The sequence below is a fragment of the Chrysemys picta genome, chromosome 3, assembly GCF_011386835.1.
Source record: "Chrysemys picta bellii isolate R12L10 chromosome 3, ASM1138683v2, whole genome shotgun sequence".
NCBI lineage: Eukaryota > Metazoa > Chordata > Testudines > Emydidae > Chrysemys > Chrysemys picta.
Window position 1 is genome coordinate 87,109,771 of NC_088793.1, and position 15,142 is coordinate 87,124,912.

Genomic DNA, 15,142 nt, shown 5'->3' on the forward strand with positions numbered 1-15,142 from the left:
GCTATTGTATTACCATCTGAGAAGGAAGAAAGTGAAGGAGGGCGTGTTATTGATATCTTTAGTTTTTAGAGTGTTAAGGAGGCTCTCCGATACAACCATAGAGATGATATTAGATTAGACAAAACAGACGAATAATCTGGTTATAATCAATGACATGCTGAAAAGAGTTCTCAGGGTACTGCAGCACATTTGGTTCTTTTGCCACTGAATCGGCTGGGGTGATGTATTTTTGCCAGATTGCACTGCCTGTTCCTTTTTTTTGTTTGTCTATGAGGAAGCAGATTTGAATAGATGGCAAAACAAAATTTCCCTATTCCCTCACCCCTGGAAGCCCACACATTCTTTGTATTGTATGTAGAGTTTATCATAGGCAAATGGGAATAATTTTTGTGGGAGCCCCTTGTTAAAATGTTAGCAGCACCTTTCTGGTGTAACTCGACTATCAAATAGTGTGGTTTTGCTGTGTAACTTCTTTAGAAGGAAAACAAATAAGTCCTAATCCTTGTCTGTGGAGAAGCATCTTTGAACCACTCTGCAGATTCAAAGCCCTAAAGTCAGTTTAAATAGCCATGTGAGAGGGATCATCCCATTTTAGAGGGATCTTCTAGTGATGCAGAGCTGGCAGAATGATTCCTATGCCATCTTTTCCATTCAGCCTGCATAATGGGCATGACCAGAGGAAAGGGGTGTGACTGCTACTTCTGTGGTGCTCGGTGATCCTTGACTGCCATAATGATCACCTGGCTGGTTTAAGGTTTTGCTACGGGTCCAGCCCAGTACATCACCAGCCCAGGATCCAGGAACACAGTGGTGGCTTAGACCCACCTTTCACCCCTGCCCCCAATTTGTGCTGTGTGGTCTTCAGCCACACCTGAGGATCGAGGCCAAAATGTATATTAGTAATTTCAGATACAATATGTGTCTATTTTACCTGGATATTTTTTACAGCTTTTCCTGGAGCCACACCCCCTATATAAAGCGGTCCACTGACTTGCCACGTATTATCAACGGAAGGAAGACTTTCTTCCAATACTCGGAGACCATCAATTATCAAACGACCAGTATCTTTTTCCCGAACAAATATCACCTTGAAAGAGAAAATTTATTCAGTGACAATTTAGCTATTGAAGCAGATGATAATGAAACTGCTGAGGAAACATAACTGTATAGCAGAAGGAGATGAGAACATGAGATAATAGCAGGGTATTAGAGAAGATTGTCTGATTCAAAATTTACAAGCTGGCTGCACACTGGCTGTATTTAAACTGTTAATCTTCTCTGTTGGACAACCATCTCCTCCCATATATAAAAGGCTGGCAATGCAACTTTTGTCTTAACATTTTGTTAAACAAAATAGAACATTGTATATAGCCAAGATATTTACAGAGACAAGGTGAGTGAAGTAATATCTTTTTTTGGACCTCACCCACCTTGTCTTTCTAATATTCCAGAACCAGCGTGGCTACAACAATGCAAAGAATATATTTACACATACATATATATGTCTTATATTACATATATTGTTCACATTTAAGGTGCCCTCACTGCCCTCCCAGCTCCTTTGTCTCAATACTGCTTCAGATCACATAACCTTCTCTTCCAGTTCTAAGCCTTTCCAAACCTTGCTTGTCCTCATTGTTCTGATCACCTCCGCCTCTTCCACTTGGCGGATTACTGTAACTGACTAAACTCCTTAGCCCCCCGTTAATGACTTGGCAAAATACTCAGATCTACGTGGTGGATTTTAAAATGTTAGCAGAAATTTCTCAGCATATACGCAAGTGTATGTGGTTATGGACAAAGACTGACATCCCCATGGAAATGAATTGTCAGATTAGAAGATTCTCCGCTATGGTTTCCTGACGCATGTATCATCATATAATATCACCATCATAACATCAATCACTTTCTTCAACTTACATTGTGCCAAAGCCCATCATTGTACTTTTCTTGGCTTTTAATCCTTAGCTTCTGATGACCAACATTAAACATAAAAATCAGCCGGCCATGGGCAACAAAAAGGGTGATGAAGTTGTTTTCCTCTTGATCAGATGCATAAAAGATCATTCCATGGGATGAGTGAGTTTTCAAACTAATGGAGAACTGTGATCTGTCAAATAAAAACATGTCATTTTAGTAACAGAGCAGATGTGATTGAAGTCACCATGCAGAGAAGGGAGAATTGAGATCTGTCCCCTTATGCCAGAGACTGTAGTCCTTGTTTATGCAAATTATGTTTTAGATGTACATTCTATATGGTTATTCGAATAGAAGGCAGAGCTGATACCAAGCAGAGGAAAATCCATCTCACAAAGAACTAATCTTTTGAAAACCAAAACTGAATCCTAGGGAGTGAATAAAATCAATACAGATCAATCACAAAGACGTATATACGCATTTCTTACATGCTGTGACAGAGTGGTGGACTACAGCAGCTAATCCAGCACTCTGATCCCTACAGCTTCCATGAGTTGCCCCGCACACACCTGAATACGGGGGACTGTGCCAAATTGATAGATTGAGGCTAGGCGGGGGAGAGTTAAAAGCTAATTACCTCATTAACTCAGAAGGGACCAAGGCACAGGAAGAAAGTATGAAAAGGGGGCAAGAAAGGGAAAGAGCTGTAGGCTGGTAGAGCCAAGGCCGTAGGAGGTCTCTCCCCTGCTGGGGTCAGAAGCCTTAGAGTCCCAGGATATTCGTAAAGCTGCTGTACAATCTGCAAAGGTGGTGGACATGAATTTTATAAATAAATCACTGTGTGTTTCCCCTGAAGAAAGTCTCCAAATTGTTTGGTTGGAAAGAGGCTGGAGTGGACCATGCCTGCCACATCCCTGCAGTATTAAAATAAAAAGTCTAATTGCCACAGTGCTTAAAATGTCATCTACATTAGGACTCCCAATATGGCAGGGTTGGGAGAGTTAGTATAGTGGAGGCCTGAGTGTTCACTAGTCCGGTCCTTTGTGTTACAGCAGTGGTGGTGCTGAGTTCCTGCTCTCTCGCATTTCTCATTTAGTCCAAGGGTTAGCTTGGCACCGCTCAGGATTTTCTGTCAGATTTGTTGAAATGCTTAATGTCATATACACTCGCCCACAAGGATACATTTTAAAATGTCAAAGTCATGGGTATTTTTAATCAACATTAAAATCATGAAACCTATGACTTCCATACTTCCATGTTACTTTTTAATAAATACATAAACAAATGCAGCATTAGGGAGGAATAGAATTTGGGTTCTCTTTTGTTGTTGTCTGTCTCACATGTACTACATATTGAACTTCAACATCAAGGTTGCAATAGTTGTTTGTAAAATACTGTATTGAAGTAAAACAAATTCAATGGTTTCATTGTGATTCAATAAATGCCATTCTTCCCTCTGAACCAGTGCCCCAGTATGCTTAGGGGCCACTGTGTTGTTGAATCTGATGTTTTTTGCATAAACGTTAAACCAAGATCCTGATCCCTTGTGGTCATAGACTATTATATAGCGCTTTGTGTGAGAGTATGAGCATTAAATATCCTTGCCATGCAGATTGAACTACACTATATAGGGAATTACCTTCATTACCTACAATTGCACTGCTGTTTGAATAGGACATGGTATCCTTTGCTTCATGTGCTAATCCACCATGCAGTGCTGCTAGACAGCTGCCATGTTCCACTGGGGAACTGGGGAAGTGATTGTTATATAAATACGTTCATTTCAGGCCATGCAATTCTCCCTGATGTCATTATTGCTTATGTGTGCAGAGAGAGACTGTGATATAGCCTGTGGTTGGACATGTGCTTATGGAGGGAGTGCATTATGTAAATATATGATATTGTAATAGTATTAATATTGAGTCAAATCCTGCATTTCTTACTCAGGCTAGGCTCCTATGGGCATTTTTGCTGAGTATTGATTGAGTCAGGACTGCAGGCTTTGGCCTAAGTCTTTTTGCATTGTGATATGGGAGGGATGCAGCTGGCTTGCTCAGAGGTTTAATATATTATTATTAGCAGTATTATTGCACTAGCATCCAAATTGCAATAGGTGCCATACAAGCAGTTAGGGAGGCACAATTTCTCAAGACACAAAGCAGATGAAGAGCCCATGAAAGGGATACAGGATATAAGCACAATAACCAAGGTAATAGCAGCAAGTACATCTTGTTAGTTCCAAGTTCTTTCTTTCTTTGTTTCCATGGCTCTTTTCTCTGAGAGTAAATTGTTTTTATTTCTCAGGTCACTGTGTGATGCTTTACCTGTCACTGAAATTCTTTGGTATGTGGTCAAACTCTTGCCGGCTGTTTGCTATTCCTCCAAACTGGTTTGCATGTTCAATTGCCGTGGGGTTCTTGGACAACTGGCAGTCAGGGTCTCTTTGCACACTCATTTCTTGATCTAAATTTTTGAGGCCACTTGCCTTTGAGGTTCTTTCTTTTTCTCTTCCCACCTTCATACAAAGAAAGCCATTAAACAAGTGTTTAAAGTGGATGTGCATATGATGAGCAGAGACAATACTGTTTACCAACTGGCAGATAATATTTTGCATTGCTTATAAAAATATCTAGAGTTGTTGCAAATCTAATCAATATATCTGTCCCCAAATAATTCTATTGTATTTAATTTTCGGCTCCATGCCCACCACTGATGCAAAGAAACACAGAATTTCTAACTGCTTAGCCAACATATAATGGCAATTCAGTTCTTATGAATTTGCCAGCCTGAGCCCCTTGTGGTGGTCTTTCCTCCTTTTAAGGATGTGAGCTCTGCTGCAATTCAGCATAGCATAGGACCTCAATCTCAGAATACTGGATTAAGGTTCTCATTTACATCGATGCAAGTTGATTATAGTAGGTGGAGTTGCATGGATGTAGCTGAGAGCAAAAACTAGCTCACTGCCTTCACTGCCTTAAGACTAAAGAGGAAACAGGAGAGGGAACTTTCTGTCACACTTTTTAGGAGACCTCAGAAATTTTGTTTTCCAATTCTACTAACTAGGAAAGAATGATATGACTGTTCCCTGAAGCTGAGGCAAATGCAGCCCTGTAAATGTCCCGCAGTAGAAAATTTACAGTGGATTGTCCTTTTGTTTGTTATAAAATCAAACAAACCAACAAAAAAAAACCCCCAAACACGCTAACAACCCCAAACAAAAACTAGCAAATTATACAACTGACACCTTTTTGATCCTTTGGCTAAGAGATCAAGTGTAGTATCAATTTAGTATCTAAGTTCTTGTTGGGAGAACTTGCAGAAGGTTGGATTTGATATGTTCTTTCCCATCTATAACTACTATAATACTATGATGCTCTCTGACTTTTACTACATCTTTTTGTATATCTCCTTTCCCCAGCTAATCCATTGGGCTAGGCATAAAGAAGTCATTTTCATTAGCAGGTAAAAGCGTCAGTAGCTTGTAGAGCATTTTAAAAGTTTCCTTTAAAAATGGGTGAAACTATAATGAAAAAAGTCTTTGATGAATCTTGGAATCTGCAAAATGAGATCATCTGTTTGAAATTATGAAATATTCAAAGGGGCCAAGTCCCATCCTCTGTTATTTTTCAGATGTGTCTTGGAACCACAACAATCTGGCCAGCCTAGGATCATGAGGCAGTATATGTGGACTTCTGCAAACTGTAAATTGATTTCAGAATAGTCACAAGTCAGTTAGTGCTAACCTTTTTATTATGTCTTCCTTTGGCTGTTGAAGAGTTCTTTCCTTTCTTATGGAGAAGGGCAACTGGAGGGGAGTCAACAGGGCATCCATAAAGAGAAGTTTGGACCTTCTCAGGGTACCGCTGGAAATCTTCCACTTCAACCTCTCGATCCAACCTGTGTTTCAAAGAGGGGATAATGTTAAGAACAGCTGACTGAGGTGTAGCAAAAATAGCTTTTTAAAAACAGAATTGAAAAATAATTAAAATATCCAAATTAAGCTAGTATAAAATATATAATTTTTTCACTTGTTATCACCAGGACAACCACAGAGATCTTCTTATTACAAGTTAAATTTTAGAGGTCTGCAACTTCAAATCATGGGGAAAAAGTTGGGCTCATTGTATATATAATATTTTGCCAAGAATAAGGGTAGTGCATAGCTGTGCTGACCCAGAAGCAGACTGACCTTGCTCCATTGGGGAAGCAATCTGTGAAGGACCAATTCTGCTCTGCACATTTCCTAGGTGATCTGGCTGACATGCATGGGGGAAATGGAGCTAAAGTTCTACCTCTTCCTACCAGTGCAGGAGGAGGAGTAGCTGTTCTGTTCTGTCCCCTCCTTGGACTGTGACCTGTGGTGGGTGGCTAGTACAGGGCAAGAGGCAATCTTGCTCTAACTGATATACACGTCAGTCCAATTTCCCTGTATGAATCACCGTCTTGATAATCTGATTTTTGGAAAATAAATCTGACTACATTTAAGTTCATAGTTACTAGTGGGTGGGCACACACACCACAAAACACTCTCCCAGCTGGCATTAGTTGGTATCCTTCTAGGCACTCTCAGCAGAGGGGATGAACAACCCTCTCACCCACACACAGATGGTCCTTCGAGGCTAGCACAGTGGTCGGACAATATGTGCAGCTTGCACAGTTTCTGCCTGTCTTATATCTGTGCTATTCATAAACAAAGGATTTCAGTCTGCAGGACTCTCAATCCGGCACCATTAACCAGCAATACATTTCAGAAAAAAAAATCTAAAAAGGAACATTTTGCAAAATGATTTAGATCCACATTTCAACAAGACCAAACTCCCAGCTCTGAGGCCTTGTGAGATACTGTCATATCCTTTTATTACAAAGATAGAGCTGTAAATTACATTATACAAATGTAAATTATTCTGCAAATTATACATTGCACCAAAGGAATTAGCAAGTATGGTAATGGCTGAGTTACCTCAATAGTTATTTCCACTTCAACAGTTTTTTAATGTAGAAGGGCAGTTCTGAGGCATTTCATAGTAAATTAAAGAAAAAGGCCTTTGTAGACATTGGGTAACCCCACAAAATAAGGTAAAAGATTTCATTGTGAAAATAATCAGTTCTCATTGGTATTTATTTTCTATGTTGTCAGACACAGACTGTTTGATGTGTACTGTTGTGGATGTTACATACCTGATGAAGTAGGCATTGCTTATACACCCAGTGAAATTGGCATATTGAGTACTGATGGGAGAGCCACCAAAGTAGAACTTCTTAGCACTTGCAGGCTTTTGCTCTGTTTTGTCTCTAGCTGGATTCTTTTTGCTATGTTTTTTGTCATCTACTATTAGCTCATATCTGCAAAGAGAAATTTTCCTTTTCACAAACTGATTTTGAAAGAGTTTATTCAGAGTTATTACACAGTGTGTTATATGTGCCAATGTTCCCATAATGCTGAACTCAGCGTCTGATTTCCTAAATGGCAATATCAGAAGACAACCTATTTCCTTCCAGGTATGCAATAAATGGCAGTGGGATTAGCCAGTGTGGTAGCTTGGAGTCCAATGGCCAAAAGCTCCACTGAGATCTTTGAGATACTCCTGATATTCAGAAAGCCACAGTACACTATGGCTAAGACTAATTAAACGAATTGATCACTAGTGAAAGGATGGAACACTATATGGGAAAGTGAGATACCATATACACATCATATCATTTTGGTGTTTAAAATGATATTGTATTGCTTAAGGGTAATCAAATCTCATTCTGCAGCATGTAAACTAATTGCAGCAGAAGTCAGGAAAGATTTCACCTTTTTCATGACAGTCTGTCTATATTTGGAGCATCTGATTCAGGATTGGAAGGGTTAGATATTTATTGGTAAATGTTAAAAAGCGTTGATTTCATCATGCACAGACAAACCGACTAAAAAAAGTTTCCATCTATAATAATTGCAATTTACAGATAGACAAAGTAAGAAGAATGCTGCTTGAGAACTTATTAGAATTTGGTTTAAGGATTTTTACTTTGTATATTTTGACATTTGATGTTGACAGTTTGTGTTTCAGCGATTATAAAACTTTAACTTTTTGAATCTCAGTGTTGATTATCATTAAATAATTGTTGTCTGAGCCAGCGATAGTCTGACCCTCCATAATTTTCCAAAACTGTGAACATTTAAATTGATAAAAATAAAAAGGTGCATAAAATAAACATTGATATTATGTCAAAATTATAAAAAAATAAAACATCAAATTCTGCCAATTCTAGATATTGGTCAATATCAAAAGAAGAATACTGGATCAAACAGACCTAAGTTCTGATCTGGTATGACAGATCCTGAGGTCAAAATGCTCATTGCAGTATGTCAGTCCTCATAATGACTATTTCAGGGCTAAAGTTTCAAAATGTGACCCGAGCACACATGTAATTTTAAGAACAATTTTTCTTAAATGCCATAATAAATTGCAGAGATCACACATGAAAACCTCCATTTAATGCACGAAAACGGTGCAGGCGAGAGCACAGAAAGTATGTGTGGAATGTTTTCCTCTCACAGAGTTGCATATGCACATATGAAGACCAGGAGGAAGACTTTTGGATAATTTGGCTTTCAAATTACAAAAGATTTTTTTTGACTTAAAGTACAATGATGAATAAAACCTTCAAGGAAAATGTTTCAAGATTTATAAAAAGTGGATGTCTTGACTCACTCACTGCTGCCGTCAGGAATCTAGCATGTTTTTGTCAATGCTAAAAATATGAACGTGTTTCCCCATATAGCTATATAATGACTTTTTTGAGTAAAGATACCTTGGTTAATTTAAGTTTTTACTTTGTTTTAACTAAGCAAAGCAATCAGCCCTTCTGAAGAATTAATCACATTCGTTTTTTTAAGGTGCTTTTACAGGTGAGTACAAAAAAGTCAATAAAAAAATTTACAAGAATATTTTTTTTCAAAATGTTAGTGAAAAGACCCTTCCATCTCCAGGCCATGATTCAGCCATTTGGATTTTGGGCTTGTGTTTTTTAACTAAAGAAGTGATAATCTCTTGAAATAGGGCATGCTGTGAGAAAAGCTCCTAAAGTAGGGGCTTTAAGCAACATTAAAAGACATTATGTACATAAAAGAGCTACATATCATATACTATATGTGGTAGCATCAAAGATATTGACCAGCTTTACCTTTCTTGTGAGACAGAGGTAATGATAAAATGGGTTTTGCCATCATTGTAGCGTGTCTCTTTTGACTGAACTTCAGTTCCCATAGCATTTAAAACCACAGCACCATCGTTCATAGAAATGGAGAACATATCTGGCTGAAACACAAAGAAAAACTTGTTTCAGGAGCAGGTATAATACAGTAAGCTTTAAAAGTCACATGAGTTTTCCGCTAATATTTATTTTCCCTTTTGCTTGTCAGATGTGTATTATTGCCATTTTCCCCTGGGTTTTAACTGTGTGCAGAGCAGGGCAGGTAAGAAGTGAGATTTCTTTTTATATTAATGAAAGGTTTCAGATTATCACTTCAAAAGTTTTTTTTTCTCTTAATTAATTGGCCTCTCAGAGGTGGTAAGACAACTCCCACCTGTTTATGCTCTCTGTATGTGTGTATATATATCTCCTCAATATATGTTCCATTCTATATGCATCCGAAGAAGTGGGCTGTAGTCCACGAAAGCTTATGCTCTAATAAATTTGTTAGTCTCTAAGGTGCCACAAGTACTCCTGTTCTTCTTTTTATATTAATGTCGCCCTTTAAACCACAATGCTCTGAGGTCTCATACCTGATTATTTCCCCCTTATCTATGGTACAGATTCCGTCAGTTCAGCAATTTAGGGTGTTTACATTCAATTTGTGATTCTGGGTTTCTCTTTTACAGTACTATGGGATATCTGATACTTCAGGCTAGCCACTGTGGTCAGCCCAGCATATTTATGTTCCTTTTCCCCTAATCAGACTGCAAATATGAACTTTGCTTAAACCTGTTTCTTAATTCACAATTGTCTAGAGATATAATTTACTCTGGGAGTGAGGCATTTGGGACTGCAGCCCCAAACAGCAGGGATAATGTATCTATTCCACTGAAACAGGCATCCATACTATTTGTTTTTAAGGATCATACAGTCTGATCTTGGGAGAAGCTAAGTATCTGAACTCCTATTGGAGAAGAGGATACTTGGCATCTCACTAGATTAGGATCTTAATCCTTTGGGTCAAAATCAGAAGTGATGGGTAAGAAAGTGTTGGTTAGCCTGGTTGACTGCAAGGGACTCTTTCTTAGAACTACTTATACTCACTTATCCACTTGTAAGCGAGTTTAAGCCCCATGCTTCCTTCCATTGTGCACTGCAGAGGGGAGCAGTTAGAGCAGCTTGGCTGCTCATGGCTGCAAGGGGCCTTTCCAGCACTGCTCCTTCTCACCACACAGGCATTCTACGGTGGGGGATGAGATAGGGGTGGGGGCGAAGCCAACTTTTTGGCTGATTTGTGTCACCTGAGGAGGGGTCAGACTGTTGCCCCACCAATTTAAACTCAAGGAGTTCTCTGCTTCATCTTCCCTTCCATGTGTATTTCCCTGGGAAGGGAATATTGCCATTATTATTACTATTATTTATACTGTGGTAGGACCTAGGTGCTCAAATCAGGATTGCAGCCCTATTGTGCTAGATGTAGCACAAACACAGAATGAGACACAAGCTACATTTGTACTACACGCACTGTGTTGAATACAGTTATATGCATACGGTCAAATCCTGTAATCTTTAGTTAGGCAAAAATCCTTTTGATGTCAATGGGATTTTGCCCAAATAAAGACTGAAGGATTTGGTCTATTGGGTATAGAATATGAAAATTAGTCCATAAAGAGGTATTTCTAAATTGTGGATTATTTTTTATTTTTAAGAAACAAAGCAGGAAATGATCATGAAATTCTTCATAGTGCCAGTACATTAAAAAAAAAAAAAAAGCATACTCACTCCTTCAGCATAATGGAATAGCAGCCCATTGGGCTGCAAAGTCCGGAAGTTGAAGCCGCTTTCAAACTCATCAAAGAGTGACATTTTTTGGCTGGAGGAAATGTAGCTTTCTCCATTGAAATATGCTCTGCGGGACATCTGCATGCCAAGTCAACAAAGTCACAAGTGTTCTATAGGAAGTATTTTTAACAATAATAAACAATAGTAATAGAAGCCTCCCTTTTTCTTCAGATTCAGCTGGACCAATTTTCATATGAAAAATTCAGACTTGTCCCCTAGGTTTAAACTGATCTAAATGGAGTGGTATGTTTTGAAAACATTAAGAAAGTAAGAACATAAGAGCAGCCATACTGGGTCAGACCAATGGTCCATCTAGCCCAGTATCCCGTCTTCCAATAATAGCCAATGCCAGGTGATTCAGAGGGAATGAACAGAAGAGGCAATCATCGAGTGATCCATCCCCCCATCTTCCACTCCCGGCTTCTGGCAGGCAGAGGCTAGGGACACAGAGCTTGGGGTTGCATTCCTGACCACCTTGGCTAATAGCCATTGAAGGGCCTATCCTCCATGAACTTAGCTAATTTTTTTTTTAACCCCATTATAGTTTTGGCTTTCACAACATGCCCTTGCCACAAGTTCCACAGGTTGACTGTGCATTGTTTGAAGAAGTACTTCCTTTTTTTTTTTTTTAAACCTGCTGCCTGTTAAGTTCATTGGGTGAAATCAACCCTATCTATTGTTTGAAAGAGTAAATAACACTTCCTTATTCATTTTCTCTATGCCCTTCTCTGTAACTTTTCCAATTCTAATATAGCTTTTTTGAGATGGAGCAACGAGAACTGCATACGGTATTCCTGGTGTGGCCGTTCCATGGATTTATATAGAGTCATTATGATATTTACTGTCTTAGTATCCCTTTCCTGTTGGTTCCGAACAGTCTCTTAGATTTTTTTAAACTATGTAAGTCAAATTGTTCTCTATTTCTTCAGAGACTAAGGGCCTCATTCAAAGCCAATTGAACTCAGGGGAAGTGAAGGTCCTAAATTGAATAAACACAGGGATTTCCCCCCTTGCCTACATTCCCTGCCCCATGAGGACTCTGAATCAATGTTTCTCAGTGAAAATATGAAAATAAATACTGACAAGAGTATGTAACAAAGCTATAGGTTCCCCCTGCTTAAGGTGATATCCACCCTAATTCTGTAATGAGTTCTACAAACACAGATTTCTGCTCCTGCATGAAGTCCTACTGATTTCAATGGGGCTCCGCATGGGTGCAGATGTCCACTTGCAGGATCAAGGCCACGTACATTATCTAGATTTACCAGGTTTCTATTATATTGAACAGAATGATACAAGATGGAGGGTCATTTGTACCAATGCCATCCCATTAAGTTTGATGGTGTTGTAGTTGTATTGGTGAAAGCAAGGGAAGAACTGACCCAAAGGTTCCAACGACAATTTTTTCTTCTTTGGAGTTTTTATGTGGACCCCTGAATGGTTTCCTGGCTAGAAAATGCTTTGACATTTTTGTCTGTTCTGATTGGTTCTAATGCACAAGTTGAAATGACTGCCATGTAGCATCATACATTCTCAAACTTGGTTGCCACTCTGCTTACTGAAACAATCCAACAATAAGAAGAAAAGCCGTAGAGAGGGAAAGCCTCTGTATCCACAATGACCTTTGATTTTTCTCCATGAACAGGATCAGCCTAGAAATATTTGCCCATCTGTCAATACTCCTGGGGAAGTAGTACCATAGATGGGTTAGCATTCTGTTGTTCTTTTTCACATTTACCTTCTGTACTCCTCTGCTATCAAGTACTCCTTTTCTAAGAATATTCTCTTTACTTCACGAAACAAAAATGGAGTAAAGAGGGACTATCTGCCCTCAGAATACAGCACATTATGTATTACAGACTGAATCCTGACATCACAACTTTTGAAATATCAGAGAAAACATGACTATTTTGTACTGCAATTCAGCATAAAAGTTGGGAATCATTTCAGTATGCAATTAAAAAATCAAAATCAATGAGTTAAATATAGTTCCTGGGTTGCAGATTTTTCCTTCCCATTATTTGGAATTAATGTCAAGTTGGCGGTCAGATCCATAGCCAAGAGTTTGCCCTGGCCCCATGCCTGGTGTTGTACTTACAAGTGACTCTTCTGGACAGCCATAACTGATTCCCAGGGTTCCTGGCTCCTCTAACAAGTTGAAATCCTTCTTTTGAAACTGGAAACCCTTCATGCAGCCTTTAAAGCCAGTATTTACTGTGAGGTGTGGGCTAAGATTGCTGGAAAACAATGTCAAACAGACTGCAATTAGTTAACCCTAATCCTCACAAAAGTACTTTTCCCCTTTAGTACGAAGCATTCAGAAAACTTGAAAAACACAAACCTCTTGCCCCAGTCAATCCCAATCCAAGCTCTTTATGTATAGCAAATATTTCCCCATGTTTTATATCCTGAAATGTTAAAATACGTCAACACTCATAAATGTTAAGGAGGGAAATTGGTAAGTATGCTGAAGAAACCATGTGGCGAAATCTTGAGAAGTTTAAAATAGCAACTGAAATTAAAGGATGTGGTATTATTTCTATTTTTAAGAAAGAAAAAATACGGGTTTTGAATTTTACCTTATGAACAAATCTATGAAAGTTATGTTTCAGTTTTTTCTTTATGAACTGCCCCAATAGGCAATTCCATTCTCCTCTCAGGAAACAGACAGGACTCAACTGGCAAAACAAATAATACTAACAGAGGTAATGGATTTGGGACCAAATTCTGATCTCACTTACACGCATGAGTCTTTAATTAAATGGTTTCAAGGTGGTAAATGAGAGCAGAATATAGCCTTCAGTAATCCTTTTAATGCCAGGTTTGAGATTGCTGGTACAGCAATCTGTACTGACTACTCTTTCTCACACATATTTTTCTGTTGTGCTCATCATAATAGTATCTGAGCACCTAACATCACTGAATTTATCCTCATAACACCCTTTGGAGGTAGAAAAGTATTATCATCCCCATTTGACAGATGGGTAGCTGAGGCACAAAGAAAGGTGAGGTGACTTGCTGAAGGTCCCATAGAAAGTTTGTGGTGGAGCCAAGAAATGAAACAGGATCTCTTTAGTCCCAGGCCAGTGCCTTAATCACCTTACCATTGTTCCTCTCTTTATTTGTGGATAAAGGCAGAACTTCAGTTGGTATTTGCATAAAGATGTTAGAAGATACTCAGTTACTGGCACATAATGGTGCTATTTCAGAATTACCTCCATCAACTTCCACCAGGTAAACTAAAGACTGACTGTGCTAATAAACCTCAAATGATATGGAGGTTCAGCCTAGCTCAAGTCTGGATGATTATCAGAAATTATTTGTACTTTCTAAATAATAAGCACAAAGTGCCCGCTCTAATCTCCACTGAAGTCAGGGGAACACTCCCATTGTCTTCTGTGGGACTTGGATCACGTCCTAATAAATAGGTTAAGAGGCTGACCCTTACTCATGTGAGTAGTCCCTTTGATTTGTAACTTCAAATAACTACTTGTCTAGTTAAATATCCCTAGCTGAAAAAAGAATGGTCTGAGAATAAAATATGTGAACGTGATTCCAAATGCATTCATTTGAAGACAAGATAACTGACAGAGGAAAAGGCTACTGGAGTGAGTGAAAATATACTGACTTGGAAGAAAATCAAATTACTTCCCTAAGTCTATTAGCTAGTTGCATAGTAACAAATTCAGTAAAATGTAAATCTCCCCAGGAAAATCAAGTAGATGTCAATGGAAGATAAAGATTGAATTCAGATATTGGCTAGGATGGTTGGCTAATATTTTGCAGGAACAAAGGAATTTCCATACCTATCAGAGCAGTGTTCTATCTCGTCTGCTATCCTGCCTCTGACAATGGCTAGTAGTGGAAGGTGTCAGAATCCCCATAGTGGGAAATTATGGAGTTACCTTCCTATAGAGAGTTTCTTCCTAGCCCTCTGTCACAGTGATCGGTTTATTCCTTGAATTATGATGGTTTATATTTATTGGGCCAGATTCTCAGCTGATGTAAATCAGTGTAGCTCAACTGACTTCAATGGAGCTACATCAATTTACACCACCTCTGAATCTGGTCCATTGTATTTTTATCTTATATAATGTAACTGTGGATGTTTTCATTCTCTGTATAAATATCTAATTTTTAGGACTGTCAATTAATCACAGTTAACTCAAATGATTAACTCAAAATAAATTAACTAGATTAA

At 38.6% G+C, this 15,142-nt stretch overlaps 1 protein-coding gene across 1 annotated transcript in view; it reads right to left on the reverse strand.

Annotated features, from left to right (window-relative positions):
* LAMA4 (laminin subunit alpha 4) overlaps positions 1-15,142 on the reverse strand; it is a 130,570-nt gene that overhangs the window by 8,457 nt on the left and 106,971 nt on the right. Inside the window, exons 26-33 of the mRNA XM_008164946.4 lie at positions 13,040-13,178; positions 10,882-11,019; positions 9,088-9,221; positions 7,096-7,260; positions 5,661-5,814; positions 4,242-4,432; positions 1,921-2,110; positions 932-1,087 (exon numbers count right to left, since the gene is read on the reverse strand). Coding sequence (XP_008163168.2) covers positions 932-1,087; positions 1,921-2,110; positions 4,242-4,432; positions 5,661-5,814; positions 7,096-7,260; positions 9,088-9,221; positions 10,882-11,019; positions 13,040-13,178 — 1,267 coding nt within the window. The remainder of the gene's footprint in view (positions 1-931; positions 1,088-1,920; positions 2,111-4,241; positions 4,433-5,660; positions 5,815-7,095; positions 7,261-9,087; positions 9,222-10,881; positions 11,020-13,039; positions 13,179-15,142) is intronic.